At 43.5% G+C, this 16,473-nt stretch overlaps 1 protein-coding gene across 2 annotated transcripts in view; it reads right to left on the reverse strand.

Moving 5' to 3' along the window:
* Positions 1 to 4,916: 4,916 nt before the first annotated feature.
* Positions 4,917 to 16,473, reverse strand: part of ODAM (odontogenic, ameloblast associated) — a 33,353-nt gene continuing 21,796 nt past the window's right edge. For both annotated transcript variants that reach the window (XM_069630588.1, XM_069630587.1), the window contains 3 exons: positions 13,469 to 13,621; positions 12,060 to 12,126; positions 4,917 to 5,380 (listed from right to left, as the gene is read on the reverse strand). In XM_069630588.1, coding sequence (XP_069486689.1) covers positions 12,097 to 12,126; positions 13,469 to 13,621 — 183 coding nt within the window. In that variant the 3' untranslated portion in view covers positions 4,917 to 5,380; positions 12,060 to 12,096. The remainder of the gene's footprint in view (positions 5,381 to 12,059; positions 12,127 to 13,468; positions 13,622 to 16,473) is intronic.

Here is a 16,473-nt window from a genome sequence, read left to right on the forward strand (position 1 = left end):
CTTCAAGGCAATACAGAATCGATATGTCCTAAGTTCAGAGTGCATGTTCCCGAGGGAATCTGGGACCTTAGCACTTGGTTCTGGGACTTCTTGCGATCTTGGGGTTGGAAGCTACTTTCGGTCTTGTTGGTCATTTTAGGAGTTCTGCTATTTCTTTGTTGTATACAATGTCTTCCTGGTATATGTTCGATTTTAGGAGGATGTTGCGCACAGGCGATGGGTACATTGGGATGCAAGGTATACGCCCCAGACAAGAACTCCAATCAATACTTGCTGAAAGAAATCCTAGTAACCGATCTTATGGCAATTGATGTCTCCGATAGTGATTCAGGGTGTATGGACGATGAGACGTGGAGTTATTCGTAAAGTAACTAGAAGTAGTATAGCGCTTGGCTTAGGCCAAAAGGAGGGTTTGTCGAACGGGAAATCATATTGTGCCTCCTTTATTGTATATATTGGCATAAGCCCAGTCGCTCTGTGAAGAAATCCGCATAGCAAGGTCCTGACCTTAGATCAGTTTTAGCTGCCAATTTAGGTTCATCCGCCATTTTGATTCTCACTCCAAAGTCACCCTGTGTTCTAAGATGGTGGACAGTGTCATTCTGTTTGTAACATGGCCGTCTTGACCTCTGCATATGCTTACACTGCCCGCAGGCCAAATGTTAGGGTCATGTAATAAGACCTTGTCCTTCGTTGACCTGTGGATAGAGGATTACCTGTGCCAACGATACTAATCCATGAACATATATTATGAACAATACTGTTTGAGCATTTAATGTGAACACTTGTTTAACTATATTGTACAAGATATGTACGAAGGCTTAATGTGTTGAATCCAAAGACACACTGTTACTATTGTAAACTATTGGAGTATGTATTAAGGTTAATCCATAAATGTATAGATGCATAAATTAGGAACGAACTTGGCATGAACCCCTAGCCCATGAAATGGTTAACCTGCAAATGGGCTGGGCATCAGGTTACAAACTGTATAAAAAGCATGAACATTCTTATGTACAGTCCCACTCACTTCACACACCAAACAGGGCTGGTATTCACTGTGTTGTATTGAGGGCCTGATAGCTATCTGTTACTTTGCCCTTTGAAAACTGTTCACTTGTAGAATAAAGATCTGTGTATCTTTGTAAACCCGTGTTGGTGTATTTCCTTTTGGGGTACTCAGCCTCGATATTTTTGTTTGCTTTTACATGGGGGTAATGTGTTTTGAATCCTAAATTGCACAGATTGGACTAATTCAGTTTGTACTTTTGGGCAAAATCACCCTTTGTTTCAATGTTAATTGTTCCCACCACATAGTGGCAAAGTAAATAGCAAAACACATGTATTAGGTTTGCAGATTCAGTATATGTAAAATCAAAAGGAATGTTTGCAGCGGTACCGAAAATCAAAAAGTCGACACCCATGAAAGTAGGTATGGTGTGGTATCCCACACATTCCCTCCCTCATGTAGACATGGCCGTTCAGAGTGCAATCCACACAGTTTACTCCAATCCACAAAGCCCTAGTTGTAAAGGCATTGCACAGGGAATTTAAAAGTGTTCCAAGTACATAGAAAGCATAACCTGTTCTAAAATAGTTCCCCAGCTTCAACTATAAAATAATTGCACTCAAAGATGTTACAGAGTGTGTCACAATACAAGACCAAGATTTTTGTTAAAATAAGGAATATATTAGAGGATTTAAAAGGGATAACTTCAGTTAGACAGGATAAGTGTAGGACTAATTTGAATGCCACAACTGTTATTAAACTGTTCCAAAATATTTTATCTATGTTTTCTGTTGTGTGAAACCCCACCTTCCATCGGCATTAATGACTGATTCTTTTTCAACACAAATAAACCACTGATGCAGTTGAAAGTAGCATTCGTAAACTCACTGACTACTTTGTTAGCATCGCCTGTTTAGTTTGTACTGCGCTTTTATTTATTTTAAGAACACATTAGTGCACATTTTTCTTCTATGTCACAACCGAACTTTGCTTGGGCTTCCCTGCACTGTGTCTTTTGACGGAAGTGGGGAAAGTGGCAAATGTTATTTTCCAGAAAAAGAAAATAAAAACATTATACCTTTTGAAATTACACATGCTGGTCAGATGAAATGGTAATATGCAGGCCTGCATACACATATTTACCAAAAATGATAAAGCGACTAAATGTTATTATTGTTTGCCACACCAGTTAAAAACCAATGTACCAGATACAATACCCATTCATATAAAAGGCTTAGGATATCTGTGTAACATTGGTGAACTACTTATTTTCTCCACTAGATGACTGTTGGTCAAAAATTACATTTAGTGGTTATAATGATCTTATGATGACATCTGGTGATTGAAAGTAGAAACAGAGTCACACAGCTCAGGGTCTGCTAGATCAGCGGATGCTAAGCAGGAAAGAGCTATTATAATTCTAAATGTATATTTCTGTACTTGAATTCTCCTTTCCTTTTTCTAAGCATGCCTTTCTAAAGTTATACAAGTTACCTTTTTGAGCTATGGCCATTAGTGTTGTAATTAGTATAGTAATTTGAGACAGTAAATAGTGACTTAATAAGATTAATATTCCACTTCTTTTGGGAGGCCTGCATCTGCCTACCTAGTAATGATTACTTTTCGGTGGCTCCTTCAATGGAGCCCTGCATCATCCCTGCCACTATATATATCTGCTGAAAGGACCGGAAGACCTGATGGAACTCTGTGGCACACTGCAGTGTGTCAGGAAGGTGCAGAACTAGACGTCTCGGGAGGATAGCTTAGGGGCAACGTGCTCGCCTTGCAAGCAAGACGACGCAGAGCAACGTAGGTTCGTGCTTTGAAACCTCTGGGTATTAAGCGCGTACATTTCAACCTTCACACTTTGTGTTATGGTGTGCATGAAAGAACATAACTAGTCTAGCACTTCACCTTACAACACTATGCGGCACTAGAGATGGTAAGAGGAACCCTGTAGGTGGCCTGTCAAGTACTGTTGAGCTGTTTAGGAGCACAAATGAACATGGATTGCCATGGTCCACTAGGGGGAGGCGGTCATCACTCACCTGGCGCATCCCTGCCTATGCACTGCAGGCAGCCAACAGAGCTAAGTAAGTGGGAATTGCCTTTATGGCCTAGGTATTGCACTCATACACACATCTCTGTGTATTTTGTATTTCCCTAGATGAGAAAAGCCTGATTTTGGAAGAAAGCATGTCAGGAACAGGCAGGAACAAATATATAGTTTAAATACATATAGCAATCGTAGGTGGATTGCTTAAGTCATCTGCCATTCTCGTTGATATCATTATCTTAATAAGTAATCGAAGAAGATAATTGAAAGGGGGTGCAAGCAGTACATATCAAAAAGTGATGTTTTAAGGTATCCTATTAAATGTTTACAATTAGGAGTAAAGGTCAATTGTGACACTTTTGGCAAGAGTTCATATTTATGGGGGTCATAAGATTATTACTTTTTTACCATCTAGAACAATACTTTGCTTTTAAATAGGTTTCTCTATTTTCGTTTGATTAAATGTTATTTGGTTGTTATCTGGACGGCGCCTACGTATCATCAAATATTCAGCCATTATTTTCTCTACCAAATAGGCCCCTTCTTGCGAATTTTCAACAGTCCTGGTGAATTTAAGAATGTAGGAATCGGGGGGGGGGGGAATAGATGTGCTAAATCTCCCGCCCCAATGTGCAAGAATTTACGAATGAAGGAATCAGGGGTTAGATGTGCTAGATCGCTAGCCCTACTGTGCAAGAATTTACGAATCATGGAATCGGGTGATAGATGTGGTAGATCGTCAGCCCTTCTGTGCAAGAATTTACGAATGAAGGAATCAGGAGTTAGATGTGCTAGATCACCAGCCCTAGTGTGCAACAATTTACGAATGATGAAAACTGGGAAAGATGTGCTAGATCTCCAGCCCTACTGTGTGAGAATTTACGAATGATGGAATCGGAGGATAGATGTGCTAGATCGCCAGCCCTACTGTGCAAGAATTTACGAATGAAGGAATCAGGGGATAGATGTGCTAGATCACCAGCCCTACTGTGCAAGAATTTATGAATGAAGGCATCGGGGGATAGATGTGCTAGATCACCAGCCCTACTGTGCAAGAATTTGCGAATGAAGGAATCAGGGGATAGATGTGCTAGATCTCCAGCCCTACTGTGCAAGAATTTATGAATGAAGGCATCGGGGGATAGGTTTGCTAAATCGCCAGCCCTACTGTGCAAGAATTTACAAATGAAGGAATCAGGGGATAGATTTTCTATATCGCCAGCCCTACTGCGCAAAAGAAAGCAGTCAAGAGGTTGTTAAATTTTCACATATTGCAGCCATTGCTAGATACGATTTTATGGACGGTTCCGTTTAGGTTTCTCAGCCTTCATCATTCCCTTATGTACCTAAGTTTTCATGACCTTCAGCCATATTTCGTTTCACTCTGGTGTCATATACAGTATTCTTTCAGAGTCTTATATTAATGCAATTTGATAGATTATATGACAAGGAGTCTTTGTCGACGTAGGAAGTTGCTTTATGCCAATGTACTTTGTATGTTGAATGAAAAGGAAATTTGTGGGGCAAAACATGTCATGCAGGGCTGCTTCAGGGTAATGTCGGCAAAATGCTGGCATAGCCAATGTTGCGTGGGAGGCTACTCTTTGACACGGCTTTGGTATGGATGGGTTCGAAGAAACAGATGAATTATGACATCATCCATTGTCTGGGCCCAGGTGCGAGGGGCCTGATTCTAAAGGAAGCAGGACCGTGTCCGTTGCATATACCGGGGATTGGGGGGGGGGGGGGGGTTACTGGTGCAGATCGTTCACCACTAAATTGTTCAACATCAGTTCTCAGGTTGCATTTTTACAGTGACAAAAAATGAAATAATTGCGCATGAAACCAGTGTTTATTTGTTGCCATATTCCTTGTCATGACAATTTATTAAATCTATTAAATGTGCCCGAGGCAATACATCACAACTGGCTCTTTAACAAATATCATACAGAGGGATCATTGAAATATCCTACAGAGGGATAGCTCAGTGCATTCTTCTTAACATGCAATGCTTAGTTGAACAGGAACAAGCTTTACAAAACAAATGACCAAGTTAGGGATTTACTTAGGTTCATTACACCATTAATAACCTTGGCATTTTCTATTGATGCATTCCTTTTTAACTATTAGTTCAGTCAGTAAAGAAAGGTGTTCTTAACATGGTTACACAAATCTGGAGTTAAATTATAGACAGACTGTAAACACCATTAGTGTAGTACTTTGGAGGCTTACTAAAGTGTTACAATAACTTGATAAAATAATAAATAGTTCATTGAAATACAGTGGATTTCTATTAGTTTTCAACCGTCTTCTCCCTGTCAAAAAGAACAAAAGAAAATATATATATGTTAATCGTTTACTAAGTACAGGATGTAATAACAGTGACATTTTGCAAATATGCAGCAATGCTGTATCATGGAATGTGAACGAAATAGTAACGATTCAAATGTTGGTTCGAAAGGCACACTTGTTAATTGTGTTTCCTTTTGTAGATTTCTGGCATGTTGTCTGGCAGATTTGTCGTAAGTCAGTCATATAGCTCAGTAAGTTCAGCGGTTGCTGCTGGAGTGTGTTTGAATAGTGGTCAAATAGTTCAATGACCATATTTTTGAGTCAACCCTCAACCCCCTTTGCGTACCCTTTTAATAGTATAATATGGTGCGTTTGGCTCAAGGTAATACATATAATAACACATGTGATGCGTTATTGTAGTTGAGCAGTGATGAGTGTTCCTATTGCAAATGGGTAGTGATGTCACACACAGGCTTCACAGATGCATGTGTAGCTATTTCAGAATCTCATGCGTTGTAAAGGTTATTATACAAACTGTTTATATCGGTAACGTCTACCGCAAAGCCTCTTCTGCTGTTTGAATAATGCTAGAAAGCTGTTCAAACTTATTTCACACATGTGTGCAATTATTGAATGTTGATGGGCCCACTTTCAAGTACAAGGTCTTGCAGGCTGTTCCGATTTAGGCAAAGTCTCAGAGAATGGTAAAGAGGGGTGAGGCGCTGGTGGGAGATTTGCACCCTCCCACCCCTGCTGCACATGTGTCACCCAAGAACGGTGCACATATGTGTATTGGGTCAGTCACTCTGCATTGTACTTAATAGGGTTTAGAGCCCTCGTTGCAGTTGGGGCTGTTTTGGTTTTTAAACGATGTCTATACATGTGTGTATTGCACTGCACTGCAACAGGAACATAACTATTGGTTACTTAACCAATATGTATCGAAGTGGGTGGGCTTTACTGGCCAGTAATAGATGTGGGCCAAAGTTAGATGCGTCAGCGAACAGTGGGTGTTAACGTGGGCCGTAGGTCATTAATCGCAAGTAACGCCCAAGGACAAGTTACACAGACCTATCAGCTGTCCAATTAGGCGTGCCAGGCTGCTAATGACTTTTTTCCAGGTAATTTGTCTTTGCACGTCACGTGTGCACTGAAACCACTTAAAAGTATGTAAAGGTGAGCGAGCGCCTTGCACATTGAAGATGTTTCCCTTTTCCATGTCCATTGTGGCAGAGATGCTGGGCTGGGGAGGGACATGCTGAAGAGGTAAGTGGAAGCTGGGGTGGGGCATCTCTGTGGAAATGGGGTGAGGGGAGTGTGTGCAGGGGACCACCAGGGACAGTGTGCAGATAAAAAACAATGGTGGCTTGGGAGTGGTGTCATGGCCTGCATAGAATGCAGACTTTATTTTTTATTAAGGCCCACATTCCTGGCTACCGGATTGGCTGATGATTCTCTACCAGCTGTATGCTACGTAGCATATAGACTAGGGTGGTTGGGCATTCTACCAAGAATAGTTAAGACTGTTCAGTCTTCCAGCAGAAGAGGGCACTAGAAAGGAATACAGCACTCATTGGCCATGCAGAGATACACAGAGTGGCTAGTGATATACAATGCTTAGACAAAGCTCCATACCAGTTAAAGCTCTGTTGAAGTGTGTTTCTCAAACTTACATCACATGAAAAGAGGTTTAGGTCCATAACAATATTCAAAGGCCACCTCCCAAGGCCTCAGTCATATCCTGCCCGGTCCTGTCAGGCCATGTAAGGCTGCCCAAGCTCTGTCCTCAACCCACAGTATGTCTTCTCTTGCATGTGCTCACGTAAACACCTGGTCTCTCTGACAATGTCTCTTGTTCTACCTCCTTATCAAACTTTCATCTCCTCTAGCTTCCTACCTCCGGCCACACTGCAACCGTCCCTATTGTGCAACCTCACCCCTACACCACAGCACACACAACCTTGCCCTAGCAGCCAGCCTTCAGTCTCCACATGTTGGACCGGCAAACCATGCCGTGGAGCAATAAGGTTTCTGCGTCTTTCATCGTGAACTGTTTGCAAAGCAGATCCCCAGAGTAATCCAATGCTGACCAAAAGGAGGAACAAACGCCTCCAGTCTCAAAGGTATACCCAGCGTGCCTACAGGGTCACACTGGTAAGCCCCCCTAAATGACAACAGACCTTCGCTAGAGCCATACAGCCTACAAAGCTTCCCTCCTACTATTTCTCCGCAAAGAAACTACTAAAGCATGGCTCTTCTTGATGACAGGGACTGCCTCTGGCCACATAGATCTAACACTGCCATTCAGCTCACAACCTGGCTGTATCTATATAGCCTCGCCTAGCAACCTGAGGGCACCAGTGCCCCTCAGATGGCCACTGAGCGGCACCATGCCTGGCAGACCTGGCCTTCTTGAGTCACTTCTGCCCCTCACTGCAGAGTCTCCAGTGCCCCTCAGCTCACAGCTGAACAAACCATGCCTGCCACTCCTGGCCTTCTTGAGCCGCCTCTGCCCCTCACTGCAGAATCTCCAGTGCCCCTCAGCTCACCGCTGACCACACCCTGTCTGCCACTCCTGGCCTTCTTGAGTCTCCTGTGCCCCTCACTGCAGAATCTCCAGTGCCCCTCAGCTCGCCGCTGACCAAACCGTGTCTGCCACTCCTGGCCTTCTTGAGTCTCCTGTGCCCCTCACTGCAGAATCTCCAGTGCCACTAAGCTCGCCGCTGACCACACCATGTCTGCCACTCTTGGCCTTCTTGAGTCTCCTGTGACCCTCACTGCAGTATCTCCATTGCCCCTCAGCTCGCCGCTGAGCCACACCATGTCTGCAACTCCTGGCCTTCTTGAATATCCTGTGCCCCTCAGTTCAGAGTTACTAGTGCCCCTAAGCTTGCCTCTTGCTGCATGGATATCTAGCACTCTCCATAAAACATCTTATCTAGGGCCAGCCCCTCCAACACCAACTAGAGACCCACGCTCGTTGCCACATTGCAGCCAACCAAGTACATTTAGTCAGCATTTAGACACACCTATCAAAAGGAGCTTTGTTCAAGACCAGATACCTTACAGACCATGCACTGGATATCATTGACCTGATTACGACTGAAGAACTCAACCTATTAGTCATAGCTGAAACCTGGCTGAATACATCCTCAGGCCCTACTCTACCCCTTTCTGACCCAATCAACTACTCTATTTCTCACAAAGATAGATTGGATGCAAGGGCGTGGGGGTGGCTTTTATCACCAAAGACTCATTAGGTAATAGAGAAATAAACAATCCAGTCATCCAGTCATTTAATCAGGAGAACTATTGTCTATCAAAGTGTCACACACTACCACCATATCCTTGGTGTATCAACCTCCAGGTCCATTACTTACCTTCGAGGATCACATTATACACCTCCATTAAGTGGAAGCTAAGCCACCCTCAAGAATTGTCCTCCTGGGCAATGTCAAATCAGACTACAATGACAGCACTGACCTGAATGCCCTTGCCTTAGCAAATGCCACCAAAGCTCTAGGTTTTACCCAATGCATTACCAGCCCAACCCATAACAAAGGCCACATTCTAGATTGGCTGACAGGCCTCAACTGAAATTTATGATTGTATCTAATGTACCATGCCCGTCGTCAGATCATAATATCATATAGTTTCTTAGTCTGATCTGCAGCCAAAAACTTGTCCTGCCTAAGCCACTGCCTGCCACCTTAAACAGAAACTCAGAAACATTACTCCTTCCTGTATCCTGCTCCTGCTGAAGACACTTACTCACCACCAAGAAGTCCCTAGTGATATGGCCACAATTGTGGATATTTACAACCTATCCCTACTGAGCGTCATCGCTACTGTGGCACCTATGGGGATCCGCAAGTCCAAACCAATCGCACCCCTTCAACCCTGACCTCAAATAAACGGGAGTCAGAAACTAGTTGGAGGAATGACCCCACTATTCAGAACAAAGCAAAGTTCCCCACTCGCTCCAAAGACTAAAAGCAGGCTATAGTCCGACACAAAAGAACCACATACAATGACTGAATTGCCAAAGCCACCTCATGCTCTCGAGAGATATTCACCATACTCCGGGAACTAGAATCTCCTGTACCCCCCGCAGCAACTGTACCAAAGATGACACTTGGTTCACAAATATACAAAATTATTTACTAGACAAAATATCATCCCTTCAAAAAAAGATCACACTAAATAAAAGCACACTGTCTACACCGGTTACCTCATCCGAGCCCAAAAGTTCACCCTCCCTACACAACATCCACTGTTTCGACTTCAAGCCTGTCTCAGAAGCTGACGTAATTAAAATTATCAAAGGCCTCAAGCCCTCTAGATTCCAAGGAGACATCTGCTCTGCTATAGTAATCAAAGACTGTGAAGAAGCACTTGCACCTTTCATCTCAGTGCTCATCAACGCTTCTTTCACCTCCAGTTCAGTTTCAGCTAATCTATAAGACACATGGGTCTAACCAATACTAAAAAAAAAAAAATCTTAGCCCTAATATCACCACTAACTACTGCCCTATCCCCACTGTCCCTTTCCATCTCAAAATCCTGGACACACCTTAAACCTAATAAACTACTGGGATTACTACAATCAGAGTTCGGCCCAGGACACAGCACAGACTCAGCACTACTCTACTTAAACACTCAAATGGATGAGTTAAAGATGCTGGCAAACTTGCTCTTCTTCTCTTACTTGACTTCTCAGCTGTCTTCAACTTGTCGGATCACCAAATCTTCTGCCAACACCTATCGACAGCTGCTCGCTTTTCCTCAGAAGCAACTGCTTGGATCTCATCCTTCCTTATCAACAGAACTGTGGGAGTGTCCGACTCCTCAGCTTTGGCCTCCCCAGGCCTCCCCAGACTTGTGGCGACCCTCAGGGTTCCTGTGTCTCACCCACATTATACAATGTTTTCACTAAACCACTCTTTGATCTCCTCGACACCCAGTGTATCTCCTACACCAACTATGCGGATGATACCCAGATCCTTCTACCAATCACAGGCAAATACTCTGACTCTGCCACACTGGAAGCGTTCTACCAAACCATCCAGGCCTGAATGGCACTTCACTCATTATGCCTTAATAATGACAAGACCAAGCTGCTGCTGGTTGGTTCGCAATTCTTACTGAACAAACTCGATGGAGACTACAAATCCCTCATCATCAATGGTTTCACCCTCCCAGTCTCACAGGTAGTCAAAACCCTGCAGGTCTACCTGGATTCCAACCTATCACTAACAAAGCAAGTAAACGCGAGCGCCTCCTCTTCAGCCTACACCACCAAGCTCATTAACGCTGTAGGCCGTTCCTCTCCCCTTACAGTTGTATTACTATTGCAAGAGCGCTCAGATCCAGAATCGATTATTTTAACTCTCTGTCTGCTGGCACTAGCGCCTGCAACATAAACAAATTGCAGATAATACAGAACAATGCACTGCAAGCCACCTTGAACATCCCTAAAAGAGATCACATTTCCTTATCCAAAGGAAAGGTGCACTGGCTACCCATGTGCGAGCGCATAATGTTTAAAACGCTGGCCATCAACCATAAATGTCTCTCAAACACTGCCCCAAAATACTTGCCTCAAAAGTTGAACAGAACTGAATCGACCAGACCCACCCGATCGGTTTACACGCACTGCATCATCACCACAAAAGTCAAACTGCAAAGAACAGGAGGTCTCAGTTTCCCGGGTATTGTGGCAAAGAACTGGAATGCCCTCCCATTAACATTAAGATCAGAACTTTCCTATTGGCCTTTCCACGGACATCTGAAAACACTGCTCTTCACCCTGGAACCGTAACTCTGAGGCACCTCCTAAACCTGACCTATACTACTTGTCTCTGCAAAGCATTTTGTAACTGTCCTATGCTAAGTATGTAATTTATGTCTACCACAACCTTTGCTCCTTTAACCGCGCCTTGATGCCCACGGGTTTAGTGTGCTATACAAATACCAAAATAAATAAATACATTCGATACTGCTCCTATTACAATGAATATATGATTACCAGCATGACTGTCACTCAATATTTTAACGTTGCAATGGCAGAGTCTGCTCTGCCCGACTTGGGACCAGTGACTTGCAGCATACAGACAGCTCACAGCAGCAAGTGACCAACAGACCGAGCTATCTGCGGCAATGCTTGATTCATCCCTAGACACTATCTCAGCGTGTAGATTCTTAGAACATGACCTCAGTGTGGGGAGATGAATGTTTTTATCTGCTCACCTTCAAGATAATAGGCAACTGCATCACTAAGGACAGATGCTCAATACAGCTGGAATCCAGTGCATCCTCGATGACTACACCTGGCAGCAATGAATGCATGTTCGATGGAAGCTTTCCTTCTGAATATCAGGAGGTGATGTTTGCAGCATACGTTGGACAAGTGATTTACAAATTGCTACCAGAGGAGTGTTGCCTTCAAGAGGTCTGACCAACAGAGGCTCTAGAATGGGGCTGCGTGAAGGTTATGATGGCTGATGCTGATCAGGAATACGTGTGGGAGGTTATAGCCAAATGACTGATGGTGGATAGGCAGGAAATGAGTTATGCATCCCTTCCACACATGGCTGGGAAGCTCAATTGAAAAGGGACTCTTTGACTACGAAGGCATGCCACAATACGCACAGCGCACTGGAAGTGTCACCAACATTGCATTGCATCGACAATGATACTTACAGAAGGATTATTGAAGCCACTCTTGGTAGACCGTCCTTTATGGCTCCATGAAGAGGTTAAAGTTGGCCTAAAGTAAAGCACATAAAGAAATGCATGAATATTAGCACATCTTGCTAGTTGAGTGCTTGAAGAGTCGGCTGTGACCCAAAATAAGGCAGGCACCATGTGAAAGTGGCTTACATGTGCAAATCGTGAATTTTCATGTGAACCTATTTGGATAGTCGAAGGCTCCATATTGTATAAGGACATTTTTGAACAACAGTGTATTTCAATTTTATGGACCTGCCTAAATATTTCTTAAACATTATTGTATTTGAATTCACAAGCAACATTTGTGTGTGGTGAATGAGAGCGGGGGGGGGGTTGTTTTTATAGTGCCTATTTCACTATAGGATATAATCCAGCAATGAACCCAGAAAAACGAGGCCTTAACGTGGGCCTGGTGCTATTACCCGACTGCTAATGGCTGCCCACTAAGAGGTTTATAGATAATAGCACCATGGCATGATGTAAGCTAGAAACGCTGCAGTTTCTGTTTCTCAGTTTAAAAAACCTACAAACCAAAATGAATGCCATGAATGTAGGGTGAAGAGAATTACATGTAGTCCCTTCTTTCTTTCCATGATACCCACTGCCTCAGAGGGGATGGGGCGGGACACCAGATGTTGAGGGACCCGGTGATGGGTGAGGCATTCACAGGTAAGTGGGACTGGAATGGGATGTTGTGGGGAGTCTGTGGGGGTGTCGAAGTTGTGAAGGGGTGGGGCAGAGGGCGAGGTCGAGTTAGGCAGATGGTGACCTCCTGCTTCTCAGGGGGCTTGCAAGGCAGCCAATACCAAGTGGTAAAGTTTGCATTCCAAGCTCCCTGATGGGCTGGGATTGATGTCCTCTCCTCCCTAAAGCTGTTATTTAAACAGATAAAACGTTGCCTCTCTTTACGTCTCAAAGCAAATGTAGAGCTACTGTGCCAAACAGAAATGGGGGATGGGATGAACGGGAACTCACGGAAAGATTTGATTTCTGCATAAAACAAAATCCTTACCCATAGCTGTAGATGTAAGAAAAAAAAAAGCTCAACACTCATCATTCCCTCATGGCACAGGTCTGCACCACAGGCATACTTTTGTAATGCGTTCATAAAGCTACATTTTAGTTGCCTTACTGTGGTATTCAGCTGAAGGGGTAGGACAACCCTCTTGGGAAAGGAGAAAAAAAGTGGACAGATGTGAGGTGACCAGGGAGAAGGAGACTTAACAATCTCCCCTTTAAAGCAGAATGCTAACCTTACAGAAGTATGCGTGTTTTATGTTGATACTTTTGAAAGGCAAATAAACACATTGGCGGTACTTTTGCAATCGACATTTTGCAGTGGAAGTATTCACTTGTAACATGAATGAAAACGTCCGTACCTTGTCCTTCTGGTTATTGGCATCAACAGTTGGATCGGGGGAGGAAGCCAAAGCCTTAGCAGATGGGGCAATGGTGGTGGTGGGGAGCATCAGGCCCCCATTAGCAAAATTCATTCTGTCTCCATGGAATTGTGGTATTATTCCTCCAAATGGCTGTAGGCATAAAGAAGAGACTGCTGGTTACAGAAATGGCATTACAACTTTCTTCTCGGTACATACTTGTCTCGTGTGGTAAATGCATGATTAGCAGCCGTCAATGACGTTAAGTATACTGAACAAAATCGTATGCACTGGTTCCCAAAATGTGGGTTTCTACTGATCAACCTTCCCTCTCATACATTCCTTACTGTCTTATTACATTACTTCGTTGTCCCTGTTAGTAAACTACTGAGAATAGAATACCTCAATTACTGTGATAATAAGGCAGCCATCTTTGAACAATACAGTGTACAGCTATTTGATTGTTCAAATGTTTCAGTTGATTCACAATAGTAAACTTTTTTCCACATGTGCCTTGGCCAAATTATAGAACAGTGTTCTGATACATCTGGTAAGACTTTGAGTTCCGCTAGAATGTGTGCGTATATATACTATTTTTTTTCCACCAGGGGCAGTTGGACTTCCCCAACCCATGTCCAGAGGACCCCCCAGAAAACATTTTTTTTGTTCAATCTTTTCACGCTGGTGGCAGCGTTGAAGTGTAGGCACTGGCATTGAAAGGATTGTACATGTGCACTCTGTGACTCTTTAAAATATGAAAGTGGCTTAAGGGGTTTCTCTTCCTGAAACTGCAGCCACCCCTATCGAATTGTATACCCACACATTTAGTGCAAGAGGTCACACTGTATTGTTGGGGACCTGAAAGAGGAACATAACCTAACATGTCATAAAGTTAGATAACATATCAGTGAATAAACCTTTGCAGTCCCTCCAATCTATCCCTGAATGACAGCCGAGATATGTAAGTAGAAAATATATTAATGAGATAGTTATATGTCTTTTGAGCCTCAGGACCCCAGGGTCATACAGGGACGTCATTTGGGGGTCGACAAGGCTCTCCCTTGATAACCCTGTAAAAAATACCAACATAATTTTTTTTTTTATGAAGCTCCTGGGCATTGGCGTAATGGGGTCCCCCCACACCAGGTCTGGGGGCGGCCCAGTCCTCACCTATCAGGGTGAGGTGTGGGCTCGGGACTTGCAGCACTTGAAAGAAGCACTCATTAGAGCGAGCTGACCATGACATGTGTCATGTGTCACGTTCAGCCCCAAACCCGTCTCCTCCGGCTTCCTCGCAGCTCACATACAGGAGCCAGGATGGACTCCCAGACTCCTGGTTCCTGTTTGTGAGCATCAGGGAGGAACCGAGGGTGGTCTGGAGTTATGGACCGAACCTGAAATAACAGGTAGGAAGGCCATGTGCCATCACTTGCCGTGATGTCACTTTGGGGCGGAGTCAACTGGCCTCACTTCCGGTGATGTCATCATAGTTCAAGGGTTGTGAGCTGTCACTTCCCCTACCCCTGGCATTTTGGTGAAATGACATCCCTAGCGTCATATGTCCTTCAATGTAAAGGACTACCACATCTTTTCCCATGCAACCTTAGAGAAACTGGTATACACTGACATACCCATATGTATTTTTATTTGACATTTTAATTGAAATGTTCTTGTTTTCATAATGGGGGTGTCACCTCTATAAAACTCTTCCATGCCTGTCCCATTCTCAGCCAGATATACTTGTCGATGGTAAAATGTCAATATTTTGATTCTGTCTATTGTTGGGCCTTGACAACCTTTGAATGTCTATATTTGGAGCCTATCTTTGTCCTCCCAATGGCTCCATACCAATAAGACTATTTAATGTGTGAACTGAGCTTTGTAAAATGAAGGCTGCTACTGCTTTAAACTTTCCAACACTTCCCCTCCCCCCCACCGCATGCTTAGCATGTGCTTGAGATCATCTTGGTGATGGTCAGTGAGTGTGCACTCCTCATTGTCTGATTCCTGGTGCCTTCTCCATGAGGATACACTAGTGTCTTTTGCCCCTGAAAGTTCACCACTGATGATTACCAACATGGAACGTAGTAGAGAAACCTTTCCCTGGTGCAATGCAAATGTGCCCAGTATTAAGGAAAAAAATGCCCTAGTGCAAACATCATATACTTTTGATGCATATCATTCAGTATTATCACTAGGGCAAACCTTTCTCTGGTGTAAAGATGCATTGAAAGAATAGGTTCTTGCATTAGGTCGATATTTACCATAGTGCTAATACTGTGTAAAATTGCACTTGCATGGGGGCACATTTTCGGTAATCTGGCCCAGATAGTTATCAGCCCTGGTCAGCATAGTCAGTATGGGTGATCATGGGGGTCATAGGTGTAAAAGTCTGGGGAACCACAAGTTACAAACTGTCAGTTTACGGTCAGGGTTGCTAGCATTCAATAAAGGTTACGTTCTGTGACTGATGAGGGGAATGCAAGCAGATAAATTAATAGCATAGACATGACATCAGGTCTGAAAGCACCCGGTAAAGGATAACCTGTTCGATTGATAATTAACATAGATAGAGGATATCGGTAGTGATCAATAAACCTAGTGAATAGATAAGTGGTCGCCTACACCAGCTTCATTGGTTCCTACTCTACCAGAGCTTGCAGTGAATGACCAATGCGTTCTGAGAGAAATTGTAGAGTCCTATGCCATTATTTAAGGAATTCATTCAGAGACATCTGATTGTTTGGCCTGCTTTCCAAATTCCAATGACAGGCACATGTGCAACCAGGCACCATTTTATAGAATTTCATGTGAGGTGTGCTTTCCATTATTATAAACAGAAGGTGCTCCAACCTTAAATCGCAGGCTGTAAAACTCGTCCAAAATTCCATCATGTATGCTTTGGACCATTTAAAGTCATCTTAGTGCTTTCGTGTGGGCTAGGGTGAACAATCTCATACCCTAAGCTGCGTGCTAGCTTACATGCTTGGGGTGTTTTATTCTGT

This window comes from Ambystoma mexicanum, chromosome 6q (assembly GCF_040938575.1).
Source record: "Ambystoma mexicanum isolate Mex_15411 chromosome 6q, UKY_AmexF1_1, whole genome shotgun sequence".
Classification (NCBI taxonomy): Eukaryota; Metazoa; Chordata; class Amphibia; order Caudata; family Ambystomatidae; genus Ambystoma; species Ambystoma mexicanum.